Raw genomic sequence first — 21,272 nt, forward strand, 5'->3', positions numbered from 1 at the left:
TTTGCCAGGGTTAAGTCCCGACACAGCTGTTGGAAAAACCCAAAGTGAACATTTTATCCTGGCCAAATCAGTGTTCTTTTCACTATTTATACTCCTGGATCCAGCAGCTGCAAGTGACACTGCAGGTCATGTTCTCCTAAATGGACAAAGAATCTGACGATCCTCTCAAGTTTTGGAGGCTTGTTTGTACTTCTGTTCTCCCTCTCAATATTTCGCAGTGCTGCTGCACCGATGCCAGTTTGCTGCGGGTTTAAGTAGGGTACCAAACCCTGGTCAGAACAGATTTTTCAGCTAAGATTTTCCATCTTTACAAAAAAAAAAAAAAACCACCCTATTTTTCCTGCTTCCATTTTTCAGCACCATAGGATCAACACTGGCTGCTCCGTTGATAATACCCCTCTTTATTTGAAGTTATTTTTCTCCTTTCACCACCCACATTCATCTGGGACTTACTCAGTATTATTCTGCCTGACACTGGTCCAAAACAGCAAACAATTTCTGTAACAGCACAATAAGCAAGAGAGGACCCTAACAGAGCCACTTCGTTGTCTAAGAATCCCCTTATGTAACATGCAGTTATGTTATCAAAAATAAAGTTGAAAAACTTGTAAGGAGGTTAGATATGGCTGTGCCTTTAACAGAACAACTTCTCTGGTATCTGGACCAGCATTTCACAAGCAGGGAAACATTTCTGCTGTACTTTGGCCTTCTGTCATCAAAGAGAGGTGGAGATTTATGCCCCTTCTCCTTCTAAATTAGACTCCTTCAGTGCCCTATTTTATATTCTTCCTGACAGGTCCCTATTTTGTATTAAAAACCCCCGCTGTCATTGTGTTGCATAGCAAAAGACCTTTCCAGACGAAAGAGAAAACTCCTGCTACCGAGTCAAGCAGCAAGAGGTAACTCTGCAGTTAAAACTGTGAGGATAAAATACTTTGCCCAGCAACATACTCATTTCCAGCAGGATTTGATAAAATTATAATTCACTGTCCAGAAAAAGACTAAAACATTAAACATATTATACTGAGAAAGTCAAAATAGGTCATTCAATCAGTGTTATTCCCTCTTCATTTCACACATAATACAAAGCAGTTAAGTAGTTTCTCTTGCAATTACCATCATCTTTGTCTCCTCAGTGTCTAAAATACACTGGAGATACAGAGCTGCTCTGACTGTGCAGCAGCCCAGGCCCTGCTCCCCACCACCACCGACTTCTCAGTACATACACAGAGGTGAAATCCTATCTTCAGTGATTTCAACCATGATCATTTTCTGGCTTACCGCCTCAAATGACAGACCTTTTCCCACTGATTAAAGAGGAGTACGGGTGCACTCAGGAAGAACCCGAACACCTCCAACTGCTAATGCACATCCCACTCCAACCGTGAAGATTCTCTACCTGTCAGAGCCCTGAAGAAGGTGGGCTAGAAACAGCCTCCCTGGGGAACGGCAGGGTTTTAGAGATCTTTCCTGGATGTGAGAAGTCTGACATATGCTTCAAATGCATTTTAATTTAGAAAAATGTTGGAAAGATTTTATTTATGTTTCTAATTAGGTAAACAGTATGTGCTTCCACCTGCTCCAAGCTACCCCAGTAGGCCCAGTAGACATCAGATGTCTATGAACATACATGAGGTTGATTTACTCTCTACTGCTAGTTTGCAGAATCCTTCCCCCTCCCAGCCCCGTATGCCACTACCTTATGGCCTACACACTTTCCCTCTTTTTTTGTGTGTCAAATGGCGTCACTATTGATTTTAAAATACCTTCTTAAGCACACCGTTCCATTCCCCAAAGCTTTATAAAAAACAGCTCCTAATAAAAGATTTCTCTCCTACCCCAAGTGTGCAAACCTTTAGTACATTTTAACCAGAAGTATTTTCACCATGCATGAACCAGGCTTTGAAAGCAATGGGGCAAGAAATAAATCTTAACATGCTATGGGAAGTGAAAATCACACTGTCAACATTATGTATTATATATATGATGAAAATAATAATGTTGGGTTGAAGCTTTTAGCTGCTGCACAAACTAGGCTGGAAACCTCTGGCCCAATCCATGCAGAACTCAGATATGACTTCCATTTGCAAATCAAAGATTTTAGATGCAGCCCATTTATCTGGGCCACGTATATACGGCTCAGGCTACACAAAAGCAGAAGCTGCTTGAACAAGATTCACAAAATGCTTCAGAGATTTTACAGCTCCTCAGTGGCAGCATCACTCTTGGTGCCAAAGTTGTTCTCCTACAAAGGCATGGTAGGAGCAGCAGCCTCCGTTGTAGATCTTGATGAATACTTAAAGAAGCACCATTCACTCTGAAACCTGACATCTCAGACAAATGGTTTTGAGTTCCCCCATACGGTGAAACTTTTAAACACAACAGATCGTGTTGCACAAAAACAGGGACAGCAGCTTTACGTGTCTCAGCTTACAAGCATCTCGGGACATGACTTGAACTGGTGTCACCTTCTCCTACGAATTCCTGGAAAAAAACATTCTCTGAAAATTAGTTAAGGTCCAGAGCAGTTTTGGAGAACAAACAGTAGGTTATAGGCTTTCAGGAAACCACATCACTGCTCTCAACACAAAACCAATCAGCAAAAAAGGTGATAATGTGGGAGCCTGCAAGAGTCTCACAAAAAGACATTCTTTGTTGAGTGCCGCTCTCACTTATCAGATGCCAAATTTTATGTACCAAGCATATCTAGAACTTTATATATGAAACTGATAAATCCTCCATGAAGTACTAGCAAATATATTTACACAAGATAGGGATTCCCAGCCTAACTCCACAAATATCTGCAAAGTCAGAATCTTTTGATCTGGATTAAGTCTCGCGTTTAAAGGTATGTTTACACTGCAAATTTCATCTGAGAAAGTGGGGCTACTTTTGGTTATAACATGTCTTCAGAGACCTGAAATAGCTGCTTGAAGAGCTAGCATGGAGAGAAAAAAAAAACCAACCCAACAAATACAGCAGGTTTTAAGAGCACTGACGCCTAACTGGAGTGTACATCAAGATAATTCAGTCCATGTTCTAGATAAAACAAATATGACCCTGGAATATGGCCCATTGTCCTAAAATGATTTCTTTAGGATAATCAAGCTTTCTTCTAATAAACCTTCTTCTGCATCCTACTCGGGAAAAAGTCTAGAAACCAGCATAATACAGCACAAAAAAACGCTAAGTAGTAAGGGCAAATGATGTACAATGTCAGAGGTGCTGGCTGTCTAGACTAGGAGAGTAGTTTGTATTAGAATATTATTAAGCAATTAATACATTTTTAAACAAAGCTTTGTTTACTTAAGTGCAACACTGTTACTAACACTCCCTGGTCACGCACAGTCCTCGCAGGGAGTTCAGGCTGAGCTGCAATCAGGATTTCAAGCACAGCTGGCTTGAGTCTTAGTTACACTAATGCAAATGCATGCTGCTGCAGCACCACAGGAGAGCCCCACTGCTGCTTTAACGGAACTTGGCCTTCAGCAGGGACGAGAGTCAAACCCTGCTCTCTTTACTTCATCTACCCATGAAAGTTGCACCATCATAACTAGGCTGCATTCACACAAACCAGTTTTCATTCCCACTCCGAATGGAGCAGTTGCAGCAGCCAGGAGGCAGAGTGAAGCCCAAGTGTACGTGTGCCGATGTGTTTGGGTGCCCCTTTATCTGTCCTCCCCCAGCAGGCCCTTGTCTGTCCTCATCAGCCTTCCAACTTATCTGCTGCCTCCCACTCCTCTGGGGTCAGGATAAGCACACGTTACCTCCCTGTTCAAGTGCTGGCAAGCAGCCTGACCTGCCCGTTTCTGCTCACGTGACTTGGGAGACAGCAAGCCTACTGAAAAGTTTTTCCTAGGACTGAAAACTTTTTCCTAGGATCCCACCCACTGGCCACAATCCTGGGTGTGCCCATGGCTGCTGCTGGTCCCTATGGAGAGCCGAAAGTCTCAGAAAGGCAGGGGTAGGGAGGCGGGCTGGCCTGAAGGCACTGCAAGGCTGAGGGCTGCCTTAGGAGCAGCCTCCAGGCAGACCACAGCACTAAGTGTGAAGGCAGCCTCAGAGCCAGGTGTCAAAGGCGGAAAAGGGCACTTTTGGCAGCACTCCTGCCCTCATTCCGGAGCTCTCAACAGGATTTTGGCATGGAGACGTCAGCACGGACCCACCCTTCACCTCAGCATGGGCAGTGTGTGGAGGGACGCAGAAGTGGCGTGATCCAGTGACTCACCCCACAGAAACGCACCCGACCAGTGCCAGCAGCACTCAGGTGTGCAGCAGCCAGAGCCCCAGCACCAGCAGCCTCCTGCTCACAGCACTGGCAGCAGGAGACCTGGAAGCGCAAGCTGCAAAGGCCCTGACGACAAGCTGGCAGTGCTGCATGCCATCCTCCTCGCTTCAAGTGGGCCTTCCTCCAGCCCTCCGGCCATGATCCACAGCTGGTGCCTCTGCCCTCCTGTTCCAGTGTGCACCTCCTTCACATGTCCCTTTACACGTAGCGAGTGGCAACTTCACCACCAGGGGAAAAATAATAAAGAAAAGCAAAAGAATACCTTGCCAAATAAACACATGCAGGTGAGAACCCAGCATTTCATAATTCAGCATTTAAGTACATAGCATATTGTGATCAAGCAAGCAATCTATTCAATTTGTTAGCACAAGTCTGTTATAAGACCTAATTTTCACAAGGCATTTCTTTACCAGTACAAATCCCCAGAAAGGCATTTCTCAGTGAAATCTTACAAAGGTGCTTTATATCAGTAGAAGTATTTAAATAGCCTTTATTTTTAACAGGTACCAGCGTACAGATAAAAAAAATTGCCCCAACAGGCAAAGTCCAGGTAGCGCACACACACATTATTAACTAGACACCAATGCTGTTAACTCCTGACCTGACTCAAATTCCCTGCAAATCAGCATTAAGAGTATATCAGTCTTTGAGCAAATGTGCAAAGGGGGTGGCCCACAGAAAAGACTCTGGCTTTACAGGGCAAGACTGGCTTCCCTCAGACATCATAGCGAGATGCAGCATCAGGAGGAACAGCTCTGGTGAAAAGCAATAGTGACACAGCGATGCTCTTCCCCAGCCCCACTGAATGGCAGCTCCCTTGCTATTTCACCACTGGGATGAGGCAGAGCACTAACACAATCATTCACTTGTTCCCAACGCCTTACACTCCCCTGAAATTGCTCTTTGTCAGCCTTGTAGCCTAATCACCTCCACACTGTATCCCCAACCAAAAATCAGCTACGATCTGCAACAAGCCCTGCACACCTACGAGCCAGCCCTCCATTTCCCACAGAGGCACTCCATGCACCACGCAACTGGTGTTACAACAAGAAGGATGGAGAAGGTAAAGTAGGACATAACGTCCCTAGAGCCTCTCAAGACAGGAATGAGGAATGAATGAGGTATGAAGAACTGAGGAATGGAATTTTATTTTTTTTCAATATTGGTATTTGAAGACTGAACAAGCGCTCTCTGCTTGTTAACCCCCTTATCTTACAAGTTACAACCCACTGCTGTTGGATACCACACTCCACTCCAGCGCTGGCCTGCTCTCAACGGCTGTGGGAGCCTCAAGATCCATCATCCTGAGCCATGCAGAACAGAAGATATCCTCCCTGCAAGGCACCACAGTAAGCCCCAGCAACTCCTATGTACTCCCTCCAGCCTTGCACACTTGAGCTTTTCCTACTCCTTTATCCCAAACAGGGGCTGGAACCACATCACCGCAGGCCTCCAGATCTCCTTGCAGTTCCTGGCAAGCTGAGAGCATGGCTCTTTCTCCAGCTGCCTCAATCAGAGGAGAAAAAAAAGCTTGGAAACATGCTGGTTTGCTTGGGAAACCTAAGCCAGTGTCAAGAAAATGTCAGATACACATGGGTAAGGAGCTGGTGCCTGTCAGTGTTGCAATCATATCCCACACACACAACTGGAACATCAGGAAACTGGTACAGCCATGCAAAAAAGCACGGGATACCCCATCCTGACTTTCTCTGAAGCAAGTTAGAACAAAACATCTCACTCTGAAGGAAAATCCCCTTCTGTAGACAAGCCACTTTTTAATAATAAGTGCTAAATGGACTATTCAAGCAGGTAATTAATGTTAATTAACATATGTCAGGCCATAAATTGGCTAAATGCACCTCATTTTCCAAGCTGTGTGTGTGGCAATGCTCAGGAAACTGTAACAGAAAAGAACAGTCTAAGTTTGTAGAAGCACAAAAAAAGAGCAAATAAAAGGTTAAGCATAATCTTCACATAACCCATGGAGTGCTGAGCCAGCACTACCAAAAACTGAATGACTGTGCACATTACTTGAACACTTTATTTTGCTCCTGAACCACTGCGCTACACACATATTGTCAGCCCCAAGAAAAGCCACATCAAAAAACCCCTGCATGTCCCCGAGCACTGCGTTATCAGGCAGGTCTGTATGGCGGTGCTTGCTACGCGCTGCAGGACCTGGATGCACCTCTTGCCCCAGGACCTGGTGAGGCTGCGGTCCCTTTATGGCACCGACTTGGGAACCGCCATTTCTGATGGCAAGGGGAACAGAACAGTGGCGGGAGGATGCTCAGAGCTTGCCCTCCTCCAGAAGAGAGTCTGCCTCACGACACAGAGGGCCTCGTGCCTTTTAAAAGAAACTAACGCTGCCATTTTATAACTCTGCCCTTGGGCACATATTCTTTGACACAGACAGTAGTAAGGCTTTTTAAAAAGTGGGAGAGAAACAAGAACATGCAAAGATTTTAGTCTAAGTAACAACCTGCATTAGGAAACACTTTCAGTTTCTCCCTTGGCAAGCCGCCACTACACTAAGACCCACTGTAATTGCATTGCAAATAAGAAACAATCCTCACAAAAGATTTTCCATACTTCCACGCAAAATAGCTGGCTGCCAAAATCTTGCAGGGCACCTTTAGGAGGCTGCCACCTAGAGAAATGCTTTAGCTGGTTATCCTCAGCTTTCCCTTATTTCCAAGGCAATCCCTTCAGCCTTCCTTCTAACCCAGCACCCCCAATGCAATTTTCTGGGGTGATTTCACACTTTTTCTCCCCATATACCCCATGCAAGGTGGTTGAAAACAGCAGAGCAGCTGCAGAGAGGCCTGGGGGGGCTGCACCAGCCCCAGTGCTGCCTGCCTTCTGTAAGGGACGTCACCGACCCTGGGTTTCTACTTGTCCACGTCAGCACAAAGAGCTTTCACAAAACCACTGGGCTAACCCTAATCACTTGCCTTTCTAAATGCAGCAGCACGTGCCCAGCCTCCCCTAATCTCCCAGGATTACAGCAAAGTGGTGTAGCACCACCAAAATGACCCGAATACAAAATGGCCTCGCGTGTTAAGACACCACTCGCTTTACCAGGACAAAACCAAGCAGAGGGAGGACGTTCCGGGGCAGGGGCACCAGGACACCTCTCTTCCGCAGCATGACAGTCTCAGTGTTTGTTCAAGCCAGTACAGTACAGCAGATATGAAAGCCACTAAGGTGATTTCATTTTTATTAGCAATAACCGTGTACTTTCAAACACACCGGTAAGTGTACGAGCCAAACCTCTGACTCTCAAGCTTCCTATTTTAAATATGCTTAAATATTGACACTACTAACCTATTTCAGACAATGTTGATGTTGCATAACTGCTTTAGGTAACCTTCTGTCTCTAAAGAACTGAGGAACACTGATTGCACTATTTATCACACTGGTCTACCTGACAGCGATACTATCCAGCATCATTCACTGGAGGTTTCCCATTCACATCAAAAGTTAGGTTTATCAGAGCCTGTGACTCTTTGCAGCTGATGACATTCACCAAGGCGATGTGTTTATATCTGCATTTAACAAGTCCTTCAGTGGAGGTGCTCCTCACTGTCACACTCTGAATTAAAGTCAGTGAGTCTGGGAGATATATTCCATGTCTCTCTCTCTCCTCTAGTAGCTGTCACCTGCCTGCATAAGCTGGGGAAAAGCAAGATCTTTGATGTACATCACAGATATAAAATAATAATGTGTGCTAATATCTACATATGGTTTCTACCGGAAAGTTTAAGAAGTCATTTGTTACTTTGATACTAAAGTATGTTCCTCTTTGATGCAAGAAGCTTGTTAATCTAGCAGTTTTGACTCTGGGGCTGGAACCACACATCTCTCTACGTTGCTCAGCACAAAATTCACTTAGAAACGTTACTGAGTATTTTGTTAAAGCACAGCATAGTAAGGCTTTGATCAGGTAAGATGCTTAAGCAGTAAGGTTAAGCACACAAGTAATCCCAGTGAAGCCCCAAGGAACCATTCACATGCTTAAACCCCTGCTTCTTGTGTAGATCAAAACTTTTTATCAGGCTACAGTTTGTAACTCAAACTCTTCTGCACAGATGAACAAGGCAGCTCAAAATTAGGAAAAAAAAATAGAACAGCAGGCTGAAAAAATATTCACACTAACACTCAACTGCAAAACACCGTCTGAAAAAAGAAAAAAGGACAATGGAGAAAAAAAAATGAAAGTGATGCAAACTCCAGTTTTCCGCTGCCACTCCTGATAAAGATGTTCTGTGCCACTCCGAGGAAAGAGAAAGAAGAAGAACAGAGAAAGGTGTTGCTTCCTTCCCACATCCTTTGCAAAAAGATAATAAAAAACCTCCGACACATCTTGCATATCAGCATCTGGCTAACAGATTTAGAGATCTGTCTACATTGTTGACAAATTTCTCAAGTCTCAACAATTGGAGAAGAGACTCGTGCATTTGCTGCGCTGAAGGGACTGCAGCCCATCGGTACATATTGGTTAATAAAACATGATGAGAAATGATGAAATGTCCACGTACAAAGTTTACAGAAATCTCCTCTTCCGAGCAAATATCCCAGCAGCTTGTATTTATCTTTCACAAGGAAGATGAATGCAACAGGTCTAAAACAAACAGGCTTCTGATACAAAAAAAATGAATCAAAGCAAATCAGCTGCATTTGAATTTGGGAATTGCTGGTATCTGTGTATGAAGGACGAGATTCATACCGCTCAACAAAGAGGAAAATGGTCCCCCTAGTGTACTCTTCATGTAGAAAGACTGTTTCACAAGACAGTGCTGCAAGAAATTACAAAATAACATTATAGGAAGAGATGCGAAAGTACTTAAGCTATAGTGAAACCAGGCACCTCTACTACATACAGGGACATAAGGGTGTTTCAGTTTTCTATTTCAAGATTAGTCAGTTAAGTTACTGTATCCAAAATATCTGGGGGGAAAAAAACTGCTTTTTAAGTCAGCACACTAGTTTTGTGACTGTAGGACATTGACAGGGTAACGGATACCTGAATTTGGAAAGACGGGCAGAGCTGGTCACTGAGAAGCTCTGTGGAAGTGCCTGCAACAGCCGCCTGGCACTGCACTTCACCAGGGTGAAACCAGCTCACTCTCAGACCTTTGCCCCCTCCAGTGATGATAAATATAAATACCAACCCCCCATAAGTATTCGAGACAGTAAGTGGATATTGAAGCATGCATCTAAACCCTTCCCGGTGATTTGGAAGCATAGGGGGCTGTATCAAACCCCCTATGGCACATGACAGTGCCCACAGTGTGCCAGCTCTACGGCGATGCACCACACACTACTGCCCTAGTTAGCTGCCAGGCAGTGTTAGGTTAGCTGATGTCCCACCAGGGCCAGGGGGAGGGGGGAACAAAGGAGATTGTTGGGGGGTGTATTGGGCAAACCTTATCTGAATTAGCGGAAATGTAATATATGCCTTCCTAACCACATCTGAAGTAGCCACTTCTGCTTTAATGCCCTAGGAAAGAAAAGAAAGAAAAAGTGATAGTTGTAACTTCATAGCTCTTAAAATAATTGTTTTGAGGAGTATAATCCCAGCTATGTTTATGGATTACGGTATTCAGCACGTCTCACTGGAAACGGTATTAATATTTCATATATAATAATACATAAGATAGTAAAAACAAGATCTCTTCTTCCCTTTGTTTAAAATGACAATTTTCCCACTCAGTGCCAGAGCAGAACATTGTTAAATGGGCCTGCTGCCTTCAAAGATGAACTTAGCTGTGTAAAAATATTCTAAATTAAGATAAAAGCCTCTGGATACAGAACTATCTTCTGTTCATTTAAAATCTCAGTGTAACTAGCAATCTGAAAAAGTCTGATGTGAAAAGCTGACATGAGTTCCTGAAGAGTTATATTCATTACCTGTGAGGGAAACAAAGATGATAATAACATCTAATGTGTTTTAGCATCAGGAGACTAAGATGGAGTCTCTATTTAACAGTGTTTCTTTTTGCACAAACTAATTTATGTTTCAGCCAAGAAACTGAAATAGTCCTATTTTGAAATAGTCCTCTTCTGAATGCACAGGCATACATTAAAAGAAACTCTAGCCCTGCTAAGGAATTAAATTTTGCAGTTTTGGATGCCTGGCAAATTATTAGCTCCTGACCTCTCCTCAGCCCCTTTCAGTACGCCCCTGCCACCCCTGCACAACTGCACCTGCTGTTAACACAGTCGAACGCCTTACCCAAACTTCCAGAGACACCTCACAGTCATTAAGGAGACTGAGTTTTCTGCTACTGGTGTGCCTGCATCTCCCAAGAAAGGTCATCTTAAAGGCTTGTGAAAAACTTCTGAACTAAATTATATCACAGGAATCTCAAGGGATCCAAGTTTTTAACATTTTAATTAGCTCCAAGTACCAGTTAATGCTGCTCAGCAATGGAATCAATATCAAATTAACAGTATAAATTGTCAGAAAAATTGTGACTGTATTAAGCATACTAATCAACGTAAGCACTTCAGGTTACGGCCCAGATCCTGCTTCTGCTGAAACGAATGGGAGTTCTGCCACCAAATACAGCCAAAACAGTATCAGCTCCGTTGTTCGGTAAGTCTTCGCTTCAATCAGGTATCCAGAATTTACTGAAAACTCAGATAAAAAGGCTGTGTTTAACACAGCAGATGACACCTACAGCCGCTGCTTCTGCGTGAAACCAAACAACTTATGAAAGGCATGGGCTGTCATCAGAAGATGTAACCCTTTATCACACTCCATGTTGCACTTGTGAAATCAGACCAAAATTCAATACCTAATACAGACGCAAAAGCTGTAAAAGGGATCTGTGTTTTTAAAAGCCTCGTCTTGAATTAGCTATGCCACTGATAAACTTTTCTATTTTCCCCAGCTTGAGACAAGTCTGTCAGTGAAATGCCTCCTTTACAGTGCTCCATTTGGAAGGCAGAAATCACACAGCTGTACTTCAGTTCCTAGCAGCAAGTCCTACTCAGGCACCAAAATATGAGACAGGGCTGCTAATATGAAAGCTGCCAGAATGCCAGAAATGTTTAATTTCACCCATACGGTACTTCTGACTTGTATACGCTAAGTTATCCACTGATCCAAAGCTAGAGAGATTGAAAGAAGAAATTTAATTTCTCTATAACACAATAAAACTTCCCAGCAAATTCGCCTTCAGCCATCCATTCAAAAACTCGGTCTCGGATGCTGCCAGTATCGGCCCTCGGCAGCTACTGAACCGTACCGGGATTTCCCTCTGCAAACACTATCGACATCAAGCAGCACCTGCATTTCTGTGTAGCTGCGAGTACGTGACAATTCTGTGCCCAACAGACACTAATGGATGGATGTGGAAAATGAGGAGAAAAAAAAGCAGCTCTGGAAGTCACCTCAAATGTGCTTTAGGTGCAGTACGGGCTCCTGGTAGGCCTTCCTAGACTCTGAGAGTAAAACCTTGCCTGCCTGCAACGTGCTTTTGCACACGCTGAGTAAACAAGCCTCAAAAACAGGTTGGTTTTTGTTTTCTCACTTATTAAAACTGTAGTAATCTTAGCTGCTAACCTTCACAAAGCTGAACGGAAAACGCTCGGCTACAAGGGATTTATCAGCAGACGCTGCCCTCATGCACTGGCACTGCAGGAATCGCAAACCAAGCATTCCCGTGGCTGAGCAGCCAATAACTCCACGCTTTGATTAACTTTATGAAGAAATGTCAAGACCCGAATTTCCCTCCACTGCCTTTGAGGAACGTGTGGGGAAACCACTGGGGCTTTTCTAGACACAAATAATAGTCGTTCTGTATTTGAGCTCTGAGACTCAGACTGACCCTGCACAAAAGCAACTCCGCTTATTTCCAGCACGAGTTACACCGAAGGCGCCTCTAACTTAAAAAAAACAAAACAAAGCAAAACAAAACACCACCACACACACAATAACGAATATTTTTCCTTTCTTTTTCTCCCCTTTTTCTTCCCCTGCTTATGTGCTTGTGCACGAGAGAAGCCAGCTCCGCTCCAGCGTTAGGAGCGCTCCCAGAGTTAGGAGCCCTCACCGCCTGCACGCAGCAACAGGAAAGAGACAAAACTTTTCTTACCCCCCTCCCTTAATAAATAAACAAACAAGCACAGCGGACAGGGCGACCACGAGCACGGCCCGCCGCAGCACCCGGCCGGCTGCACCGGAGGAAGCCGCGGCACCCCCGCTGCAGCCCGCCCGTCGGGGCGGCGCGGTGAGTCCCGCCGCGGACCCGGGACCCCGCCTCACCTTCCAGCCGGCCGAGCTGTTGCTGTCGCCCTTGTCCTTGAAGTAGGGCACGCAGCGGACCATCCAGTCGTAAATCTGGGAGAGGGTAAGGCGCTTCTCCGGGGAGCTCTCGATGGCGCGGGTGATGAGGTCGGCGTAGGAGAGGTTGCCCCACGCGTTGCGCCGCGACGAGCACTTCCTCGGCGCCGCCGCCGGGCCCCCGCTCAGCCCCCCACTGCCCGCTGCCGCTCCACCCGGTGAGAGGCTTGGCCCCTCCGGGCCGGCTCCGGGCAGCGGGGCCAGCAGCCGCGCCGCCTCCTCCGGGACGGTGGTGGCCGCCGCCGCTTCTCCGCCCGCGGGTGCCGCGCTGCCGACGGCCATGGCCGAGCCGCCCCCCTCCTCCTCGTCGTCCTCCTCCTCGGGGATCATGGAGGCGGCGTCGGCGGGCGGCTCGCCGGCGGGCTTGGCTGGGCTGGCCTGCAGCTCGGGCCTCTGCAGGGGCCAGGTGCAGGAGCGGGGCCGGCTCTGCGGCTCGAACTCGGGGTCCAGCTCCACATCCAGGGGCGAGAGCGGGGCGGGGGGCGACGCCTCTGCCATCTTGGCCTCCCCCGCGGGCGGCTGCGGCGGGGCGCTGCGACGGGGCGGGCGGGCGGCCGCCGACCCCGCTCCTCCTCCGCCGCCTTCTCGGTGCCGAAGGAGCCTAGCAGGCGGGGGGCCGCCGGGCGGGCATGCCGCTCTCCACTACGGGTTGGCAGGCGCTCCGCCGCACCCCGAGCCCGCTGCCCGCGGGCGCTGCGCACGCCGGGGCGGGAGGGTGCGGGGAGGAGGAGGGAGGGAAGGGAAAAAAAAAAATCCGAAATCCGATTAGGAGCCGGAGCGGCAGCGCAGGGCGGGCAGCGCGGTGCCGGGCGGTGCCGGAGGTGTCCTCCGCGCCGGCGGAGCGGTGGCCGCTCCCGTGGTGCCCGTGTGCGTTTGTTTATGTTTCACTCCATGCGGATGCAGAAGTAGCTCCAGCGGGAACCGCGCTGTTTCCAGTCAGGAGAGGACCCCCCCCGCCGCCTCCGAGCTCGCTCCTCGTCGCTTCCGCAGCTATCTTCCCTTTTGGGGGAGTGGGGGTGGTCCTTTGCGCCCTCCCTCGGCAGGAGGGCAGGGAGAGGGGTCCTTCGGATTACGCCAAAGACTTTTTTCCTTCTTCAGAACGCCCTGAAGGGAGGCGAAGTCTTAGCATACACCCAACTGCATACTAGCGTAAGCCTGTCACTTTGCGGTGCCCCCCAAACCACACGCGAGCAACCCCCCCAAAATATCACAGCCGACGGAGCAAGGGGCGGGAAAAGGCCACCCCGGGGGCTGGTCGGTTAAACAAAAAATAATAATAATAAATCCTTCTTCTCGCAGGGAAAAAGCAAACACAACGGGAAGAATCAAATCGCCAGTCTTCCAACAGGTCCAGAAGCTTTAAGCCCTCCCTAGGGCTGCCAAAGAGAATAGGTTTTGTTCCAGCATCAACACCACATTCATAACCTCCTTGCTCCTGCTGCTGCCATCTTGACAGTTTTCCCCCCCTTCACTCAAGTCATTTAAAAAGCGCAGGCAGAAGAGGCAGGGACAGCCACATCGGGAGGGGCGGGCGGCGGTGGGGTGGGGGGAGAATCAACAGCCACCTCCACACCGGCAGAAATCGAGCTCCGAATTCACGGGAGGAAGAGGCAGCGCTGCTGCATGGTTCCTGCTGCTCCTGCGCCTTCAGCTCCGAGGAGCCTTCCCTTTAAAGGCGAAGGAGGGGGAAGCGGCGAGCCACTCGCTCCCTGTGCGAGCAACCGGCGAGAGGCAACCGATCCGCCCGCCGCCGCCCGCCCGAACAGCCCGTCACCCTCTTCGCCGCCGGCTTCCACATCCCTCCTCCTAACAACCACCGGCAGCAACACAAAGTTATAGACACACGCAGGGAGCCTCAACCTAACCGCACGGCACGGCACGGCCCGCCCACGGGCGGAGGGCGGGCGGTGCCGCGTTAGGGCCGCCCCGACGGGGCGGGAGCGCCGGGCCGGGGGGGAGCCGCCGGGGCTGGGCGACCGGGGGAGCCCGCAGGGGCGAAGAGGGGATGGTCGGTGCCCGGTCGCCGTCCCGGCGGCATCGCCGGGCCCGGGGCCCTGCCGCGCCGCCCGGGCTGCGGGAAGGCGGCGGGAAGCGCTCAGGTCTCGAAGCATGCGGTAACTCTTTCCAAGGGTTGCGTTAGCCCCGGCTCTCTGCGCTTACCAGGATTTAAGCGGCAGAACCAGAGGTAGCTGTCTCACCTCTTCGTACCTCTTGCCCTTGTCAGGCCCACCTGGCTAGGCAGGGGCACAGCTTCAGCGCAGTGCCTGTACCTCACCATAAACCCAGCTCTAGCTGCCAGTCACGGTGGGGAAAGAGCACGCTGGTTTTTTTTCTGATTTGTTTCCACTCGTCACAAATTACTGGTGCGTGAGTTACTCTGGTAAACGTTAAATTTGGAGTCCAATTTAGTAATTTTCTTTTAAAACTTCCATTCTGCCTGTGGGTGATATGGCAGCATGTTCAGACATGTCTGCATGTGAATATAATCCTGCTGTACTTCCTCCTTGGATGCCATGCCCTAGCAGAAAGCCCTCCAAAGTAGCTCACTTGAAGACATAGTTAATTACGGGTTGGATAAAGGGGTGACCCACAAAGCCAAGGAACATAAAGCTATTAATACGTATGTAGTTATAAATACATTACATAGCAGCATAGCTGTATCAGTTCTCACCTAGCTTTGTATTGACCTAAACTATAGAATTAGCACACCGGTAGTGTGGTCTCCTACACTGGATACAGACCACTGCAGGCGTAGAGAAGTAGGTGTGCTCCTGGAGCGTCACTGGGTAGAATTAGCAGACAAATTAAGTTATTCCTGATTTATTTAGCATTATAGACAGGCGATGAGATTTGAAAAGCATTAGGTTTGATTAGAAGACAAGCAAGGCCCTGATCCTGCATGCCTTACACATCCCACTAAGTAAGGCCTAAGGCCCTCAGGGTCTAGTTAGGTTTCAAATTCAAGTGGCACTCAAGTTAGGAATAGTTCGGCATGATTTTATTACAAGGGACAGCATTTCAGCATGCATACAATTAATCCTCAGTTACCTAAATATAGTAGGAGACACTGAATTAATTGGAATGAATGCAGGTTTGAGTAATGGAAATAATTTTCACTGCAGCTCCATTTTGGGTCACAACGTTGTGTGCCCTGCCACAGCTTTTGCTGTAACAATTACGGGAATGCAAGGCAGCTCAGAAAGACACCAGCTACTCTGCAATCGTGATACTGATGTTGGTCTGTGTGATTTAGCAGTTGGTAGGGGAGGAGAACTATGGTAGCCTTGAAGAGCCAGGAACCACGATCAGACAAGGCCATGCATGATGAGAGGATGCCTCGTCCATCCAACACCGCACCTCCAAGGAGCCTCTGCTTGTGGCTTTCAGTAGTCAGCCAGAGAAGGCTGGCCATGAAGCTGTGACCAGCACTCAGCCCCTTCTCAAAACCTGCTGCTGCTTGGGGCTCATCTTGCCGATTGCAGAACCCTCCCCATGGAGCGCTTCCTTAGGACTCCAGGTTCCAGGGAACAATAGCTCCTTGACCTTGGGCTGGATAACAAGCTGCAAATCTAGTCCTAAATGATATTATCATCTTCGTTTATTTATTTAATTGGCACTGCATTACTCTACAGGCATGGCCATTAGGTCTCATTGTACCGGGTGAAGGCCCAGCACGTGGTAAGAAATGCTCCACTCCCTGGTGGAATTGCAGTCTAAGTAAGGCAGGCCAGGGCGGGAGAAAGGAAATAAGTAAGTAGTAACCCTATTAAGGAGATGATGGACTGAGGCACCAAGCAATTACATGACTGTGCTGAGGTCATACAGGAAGCCTGTGTCAGAACTGAGAAATAAAACTAGATCTCCTGAGTGCCAGCCCTGGGCCTTTACTGCAAGATTACCTGCCCTCTTCAGAATTCACTGGCATATCAGTCTTCATCCCATAAGCCACAGTACCAGTTCTTCACAACTCCACACAGCATGTGTGTGCCCATGATGTTGCAGTTTAGAGGCAGAATTAAAACCACAGTATAATTGTTCCTACGCACTTGGCTTAGCAGGAGTAAACCAGAAAAATGGAGGAGCCCTTCTTATCGCCGTTCGGTGGCTGGGCCCACTGAAAGACATATAAAAACTGATCAAAATTGGATCTAAAGCCTGCGTGATTTCCAGCCTCTTCCTTTAAGTACTTGTAATGCCTCAAGGGTGGGATTTTCAAAAGGCTCCATTTATGGGAGTTTTATCACTGAATTCAAGAGGAATAAAGTTAGGCCAGCCCTGAGGCCATTTGAATGCCTCACTCACTGTGCCTGCTTAGACTGTGTGTATTTCAGGGTAGTGCTGCATCTTCCTCCACATCACCTTTTATCTAAGACCCCCACAAAAGTTTGTATTGAGAACATGTGTACCCATCACAGTACTTGATTATATGGATCTGGTGAGGTCACAGTTCCGAGTCATCTCTGTGGGTGATCTCAGCCATACATGGGCCACGCAGGACCCATGGGACATAAGGCCTGTGGCATACTGCTTCAGGGGAAATCATGTTCGTATGGCAGCAGTTCTGTTTTCAACCACAGCAGACGATGGTCAGCTCGATTTTCTTCCATCTTGTCAACTGAGAGCATCAGCTTCCTGTAAGGTAAGACCATACCAGTTCATGGTGGTAATCAGGTGTGATCACTCCTTCATTCTGCCATAACCCACAGTCTCCTGCCATAACCCACAGCTACCTACAGGGCTGGTAGCTAGAGAAGTGCAGGTCCCATTTCTGACTTTACCTCTCTTACACGAGTATGTTGTAGTAAAAGCATGGCTTGGAGCTAAAGCTGTATGAGGGATGGAGGGCCTGGAACTTCTTGTCATTACATCATTATAGAAATCTGGTGTGAAGTGTACTGCCACTCAATAAAACAATGTTATATTGCACTTACATTAAACAACAGCTGCACTGTCTAGGTGGACTTCACACAAGCAAGTATATGACGGGTTGTGTTGTAAGCCACGTGCAGCCTGGTCTCTGAGAAGTCTGTGCCCACTGCAATAGCCATGTCTACCCCTCACAGCCACCCCGTGAGAGAGCAGCTTCTGCAGTGCATTTTTTGTTCTTCCCACAGTTCCCTACTACCTTTTTTAAACACAGACTGGGCAAAAGGGTTTTGTGGCTGATCAGAGCAACCTGTGTACTAATTAGAAAGAAACATCATCTATAAGCCAGCCAGCTTCATGCTCTGAGCCTTTAACCTTTCTGACCGGTTTGGCTAAAACTGGCTAATGGGTTCTACCGTTATTACAGGGACATTGGCAGACTGGCAGAGAGACAGAGCAAGAGTCCAAGGTGTGCCAATGGAGACATGAAGGGTTTGCCAAAGACGACTACAGAGTTCTGACTATAAAATTTTCCTCAAAGTGATGAACAGCAATTTAAAGATCAATTGAAGTTGGACTTCAGCCTGTGAACTGGCTGGCTGACCGCCGTAACGGAGGGGAGGGGAAGGAAGTGCAGTAGCAGAAGGAAACAGTGACATTACTACTGTGGAGAGAAGAACTTTTTCCTCAAGTGATCTTGGCAATTTGAGGACTGAGCTGTAAGGCGGGAAGCACTCAGCTCCGCACACACCTAAACTTGAGCACCCACTGCTGAAGAATTCTTGACCCATTTCTGTGCTGTGTGGAGTACAGTGACCGCAGACATCCACCCTAAAACAGAGCACCACCTTACTGGAAGAAACAATGTTTACAATGAAACCTCCCCCCCAGAATGGTCGAATAAGGAGCTGTGAAGCTGAGGAAGTGGGAAAATTCAACCCTATAGCTTCAGAATTGTCTGCTGAAGCTGTATTGCCACAATGTCATGCCTTGTAGGCCAAGAAAGACTCAGCTTCTTGTGAATAGAAGTAGGTTTCTAAGTGTTTTGTACACCTAATAACAGCCACAAATAGCTGGGCATAGTGGTGTTGCCAGCTCTCTCAGCTTTATTTATGAGTCCTGCAAGGCTGGTGTTTTCCTGAAATCCCTGTTCTTAAAGTCCCATTAAAGGAGTATCTCATTTTAAACCAATAGCTAAGTTCCTGATGTACCATGGATGTGACCCAAGTACACTTTCAAGACCAGGAAGAAAGAAGGAAAAAAAAAACCCAACAAACTAATTGCGTATTTTAAAACCTTTTAAAACCTGATTTTTAAGCTGACATTACGCTGCTCAAAAAGGTTGCATCATAGTTTTTGAATACTTTGGAGTCCATGCAAGTACTGAGTTTGTGTCATTAGGGTGAAATGAGTAAAAATGCTAAAATCCAGCAAGAAACTCCACCTTCTTTTTTGACATTCATCTTAGATTATATGAAAAGACTTAATGTTCACAACAGCAGTTTCTGTTCTAGAACCTGCTGTTGTAACTGCGAGTCTTACACTGGAGGCTGTGTTTTTATACTGTATTTTTGTACCACTTTTTGAGAAATATCGGTAAAGAGTTTGCTTTTATATATATGTATAAACTTTTTAATCCCTGGAGCTATTTAGCCATCTCCCCTTGCCTCCTGCCCCCTCAGGCCGCCTCCGCGGACCTGTGCAGACAGGCAGACATCCAGCTCTCCCGCTTGGTTCGGCCAAATGCCGTTCTGCCCCGCCACTGACTCATTGTGCAACCCTGGCATGTCACTTAACCCGTCTCGGTTACCCCACAGGGGCTTACTTATACCCACTTATCGCTTAATTGCTCCATTATTACACTTTAACACCTTCCTTTTGCCCACACACGGTGGGGGGGGGCGGTGGGGCCGGACACAGCGGCGCTGCCCGGGGCCCGCGCCGGGGTTACCTCAGCGGGGGGGTTCGAGCGGCCGTTGGCCGCCCGCCGGGGAGCGCCCGCCCCTGCCCCGGCCCCGGCCCCGCCCCCTGGCGGCGGCCCCGCCCCCCGGCGGCCGCCCCACCCGCGCCAAGCTAGGCTGCGCCGTGCAAACAAGATGATGTCATGCTCTAGAGCCGCGCGTGACCGCCGCGGCCCGCCCTCGCCGCCCATTGGCCGGCGCCCGTCGCTCGTCAGGGCAACGGCGCTTCCCATTGGCCCGCGCCTCCGCCCCGCCACCGCCCCTTGGAAAATAATAAACAATCGAGTAAAATGCGGCGCGGGAGGGGCGCGCGGGGCTAGGGGGAAGGTCTGTCGCTGTCCTGGGTCTCGGCCGCTGCCGTCCCGGTGCGGAGCGTGAGGGCGCCGACACCTCCCCTCAGCCCCCGTGACGGCCTCGGGCGGGCTTGGCCGGGGCCGCTCCCAGGAGGCAGCGGCGGCGGGCCGGGCGGGTTGGCTGGGCCCCGGGCCGGGCCTGCCGCGGGAGTGGCTGACGAGGTGAGCGGTGGCCGCCAGGCCCTGGCTGGCGGGGACGGGCGGCTCCGGTATGGCCTCTGCAAGCCCTGCCCGGGCCCCATCCCGCGGAGCTGCCTCTCGCTCAGCGGGGGAAAGCAGCGGGCAGGCTGCGGGTACTGCTGGCAGCGGCGCCGGGAGAAAAGGCTTTCCCGAAGGTACTGTGGCACTCGCACTGAACGTTACCTGCGGCCAGAAGCTACCGAGGGGCGAGCAAAACTGTCCCCTGGTTTCCCTGCTGCCCTTGTCTCGGAGCTAAGCTGAAGCCTACCTCCGCAGGGGACTTGCAGCCCTGCCTGCAGCAGTGGAGGCCTGAACATGGGGTGAGGGACAGGGACTGGTGCACCTCGGGAACAGGAATCCAGTGTGCTAAGTGCCTAGAGGTACAACCCCGGCAGAGATACTCAAAAGCTACACCTCTAAGACTGCATCATTGTTGGCAGGCTTCATGGGGCAAAAAGTGTCCCCCAGGTGGCTGTCCTGTCATGTAGACAGGACACATGGTGCTGTGTAGAGAGGTGTAGCTTCAATCCCTGCTTCATAGTAGTGGTTCTTATGCATCACAGCCCTGAAATAACCACCTTTCGCAGTCCTGCTTCCCTCTACCTGCAAACATAAGGCACACTTGTATAACAGAAGCTTCAATAGGGATCAGGTAAAGAGAGCGAGTGCTACAGGAAAGGATTTCCCTTTGCTGAGGGAAATCCTGGCTTCTCTTTTTGAGAGCAGGTGCCTACATAGAGCCTATTTCAGTTTGTTCAAAGAATTAATTATTGTCTCCTGTGTGTGGCCGCAGGAGGAAGAAGTCCAAGCATCTCCCTTCCTGTGTCATTCTGTATCTGCAGTGGTCAGAGCACTTGCTTAGAAGCTAGAGATGTGGCTCCTGGTCCTTTTTCCAGAACTTTGTGTTTTGTCCTCTGACAAACATTGAATGTAAAGCACAGAGAGCAAACTTTGAGAAGGGGACTGAAATCCAAGGTTGTTCCTCTCCCTTCCCTGTGGCAATGTTGTTATTGCTAGGTCATGGCCTCTCCTTGATTGCTCCCGTGAATCCTGAATCCCCACCCTCTCCCCCAGGCAGCAGTACGGGTTCAACAGGCTGGTTGAAAATGGGAGTGTGTGTTAGGCTAGCCTGAAGAATATCTACTGGGAGGGAGGCTAGCCTACCTCCTGGCTAAGACACTCTTCAGGAAGGTCAGAGGGAGTCATCTGAACCCCACTGGGCAGAAGAGGGAGAAGTTGACCTTGGGTCTCCTAGCATGGGGGGCACTGCA

At 48.7% G+C, this 21,272-nt stretch overlaps 1 protein-coding gene and 2 long non-coding RNA genes across 4 annotated transcripts in view; 1 reads left to right on the forward strand and 2 right to left on the reverse strand.

The window, feature by feature from the left end:
• The window catches only part of FOXO3 (forkhead box O3), a 90,771-nt gene extending 76,244 nt beyond the window's left edge, over positions 1–14,527 (reverse strand). Inside the window, exon 1 of one of the 2 annotated variants that reach the window (XM_030490677.1) lies at positions 12,564–14,526. In XM_030490677.1, coding sequence (XP_030346537.1) covers positions 12,564–13,139 — 576 coding nt within the window. In that variant the 5' untranslated portion in view covers positions 13,140–14,526. Of the gene's footprint in view, positions 1–12,563 lie in introns of both variants that reach the window. The other variant, XM_030490678.1, reaches the window with a different exon arrangement.
• LOC115609904 lies at positions 2,013–4,298 on the reverse strand. Its single transcript, XR_003992038.1, has 2 exons — positions 3,575–4,298; positions 2,013–2,484 (listed from the first exon to the last, which is right to left on the reverse strand). It is a non-coding gene; the product is annotated as an uncharacterized LOC115609904 (long non-coding RNA).
• A 504-nt stretch (positions 14,528–15,031) lies between the features above and the next one.
• On the forward strand, positions 15,032–18,694 carry LOC115609905. Its single transcript, XR_003992039.1, has 2 exons — positions 15,032–17,280; positions 17,935–18,694. It is a non-coding gene; the product is annotated as an uncharacterized LOC115609905 (long non-coding RNA).
• Positions 18,695–21,272: the final 2,578 nt, after the last annotated feature.

Source organism: Strigops habroptila, chromosome 6, assembly GCF_004027225.2.
Source record: "Strigops habroptila isolate Jane chromosome 6, bStrHab1.2.pri, whole genome shotgun sequence".
Classification (NCBI taxonomy): domain Eukaryota; kingdom Metazoa; phylum Chordata; class Aves; order Psittaciformes; family Psittacidae; genus Strigops; species Strigops habroptila.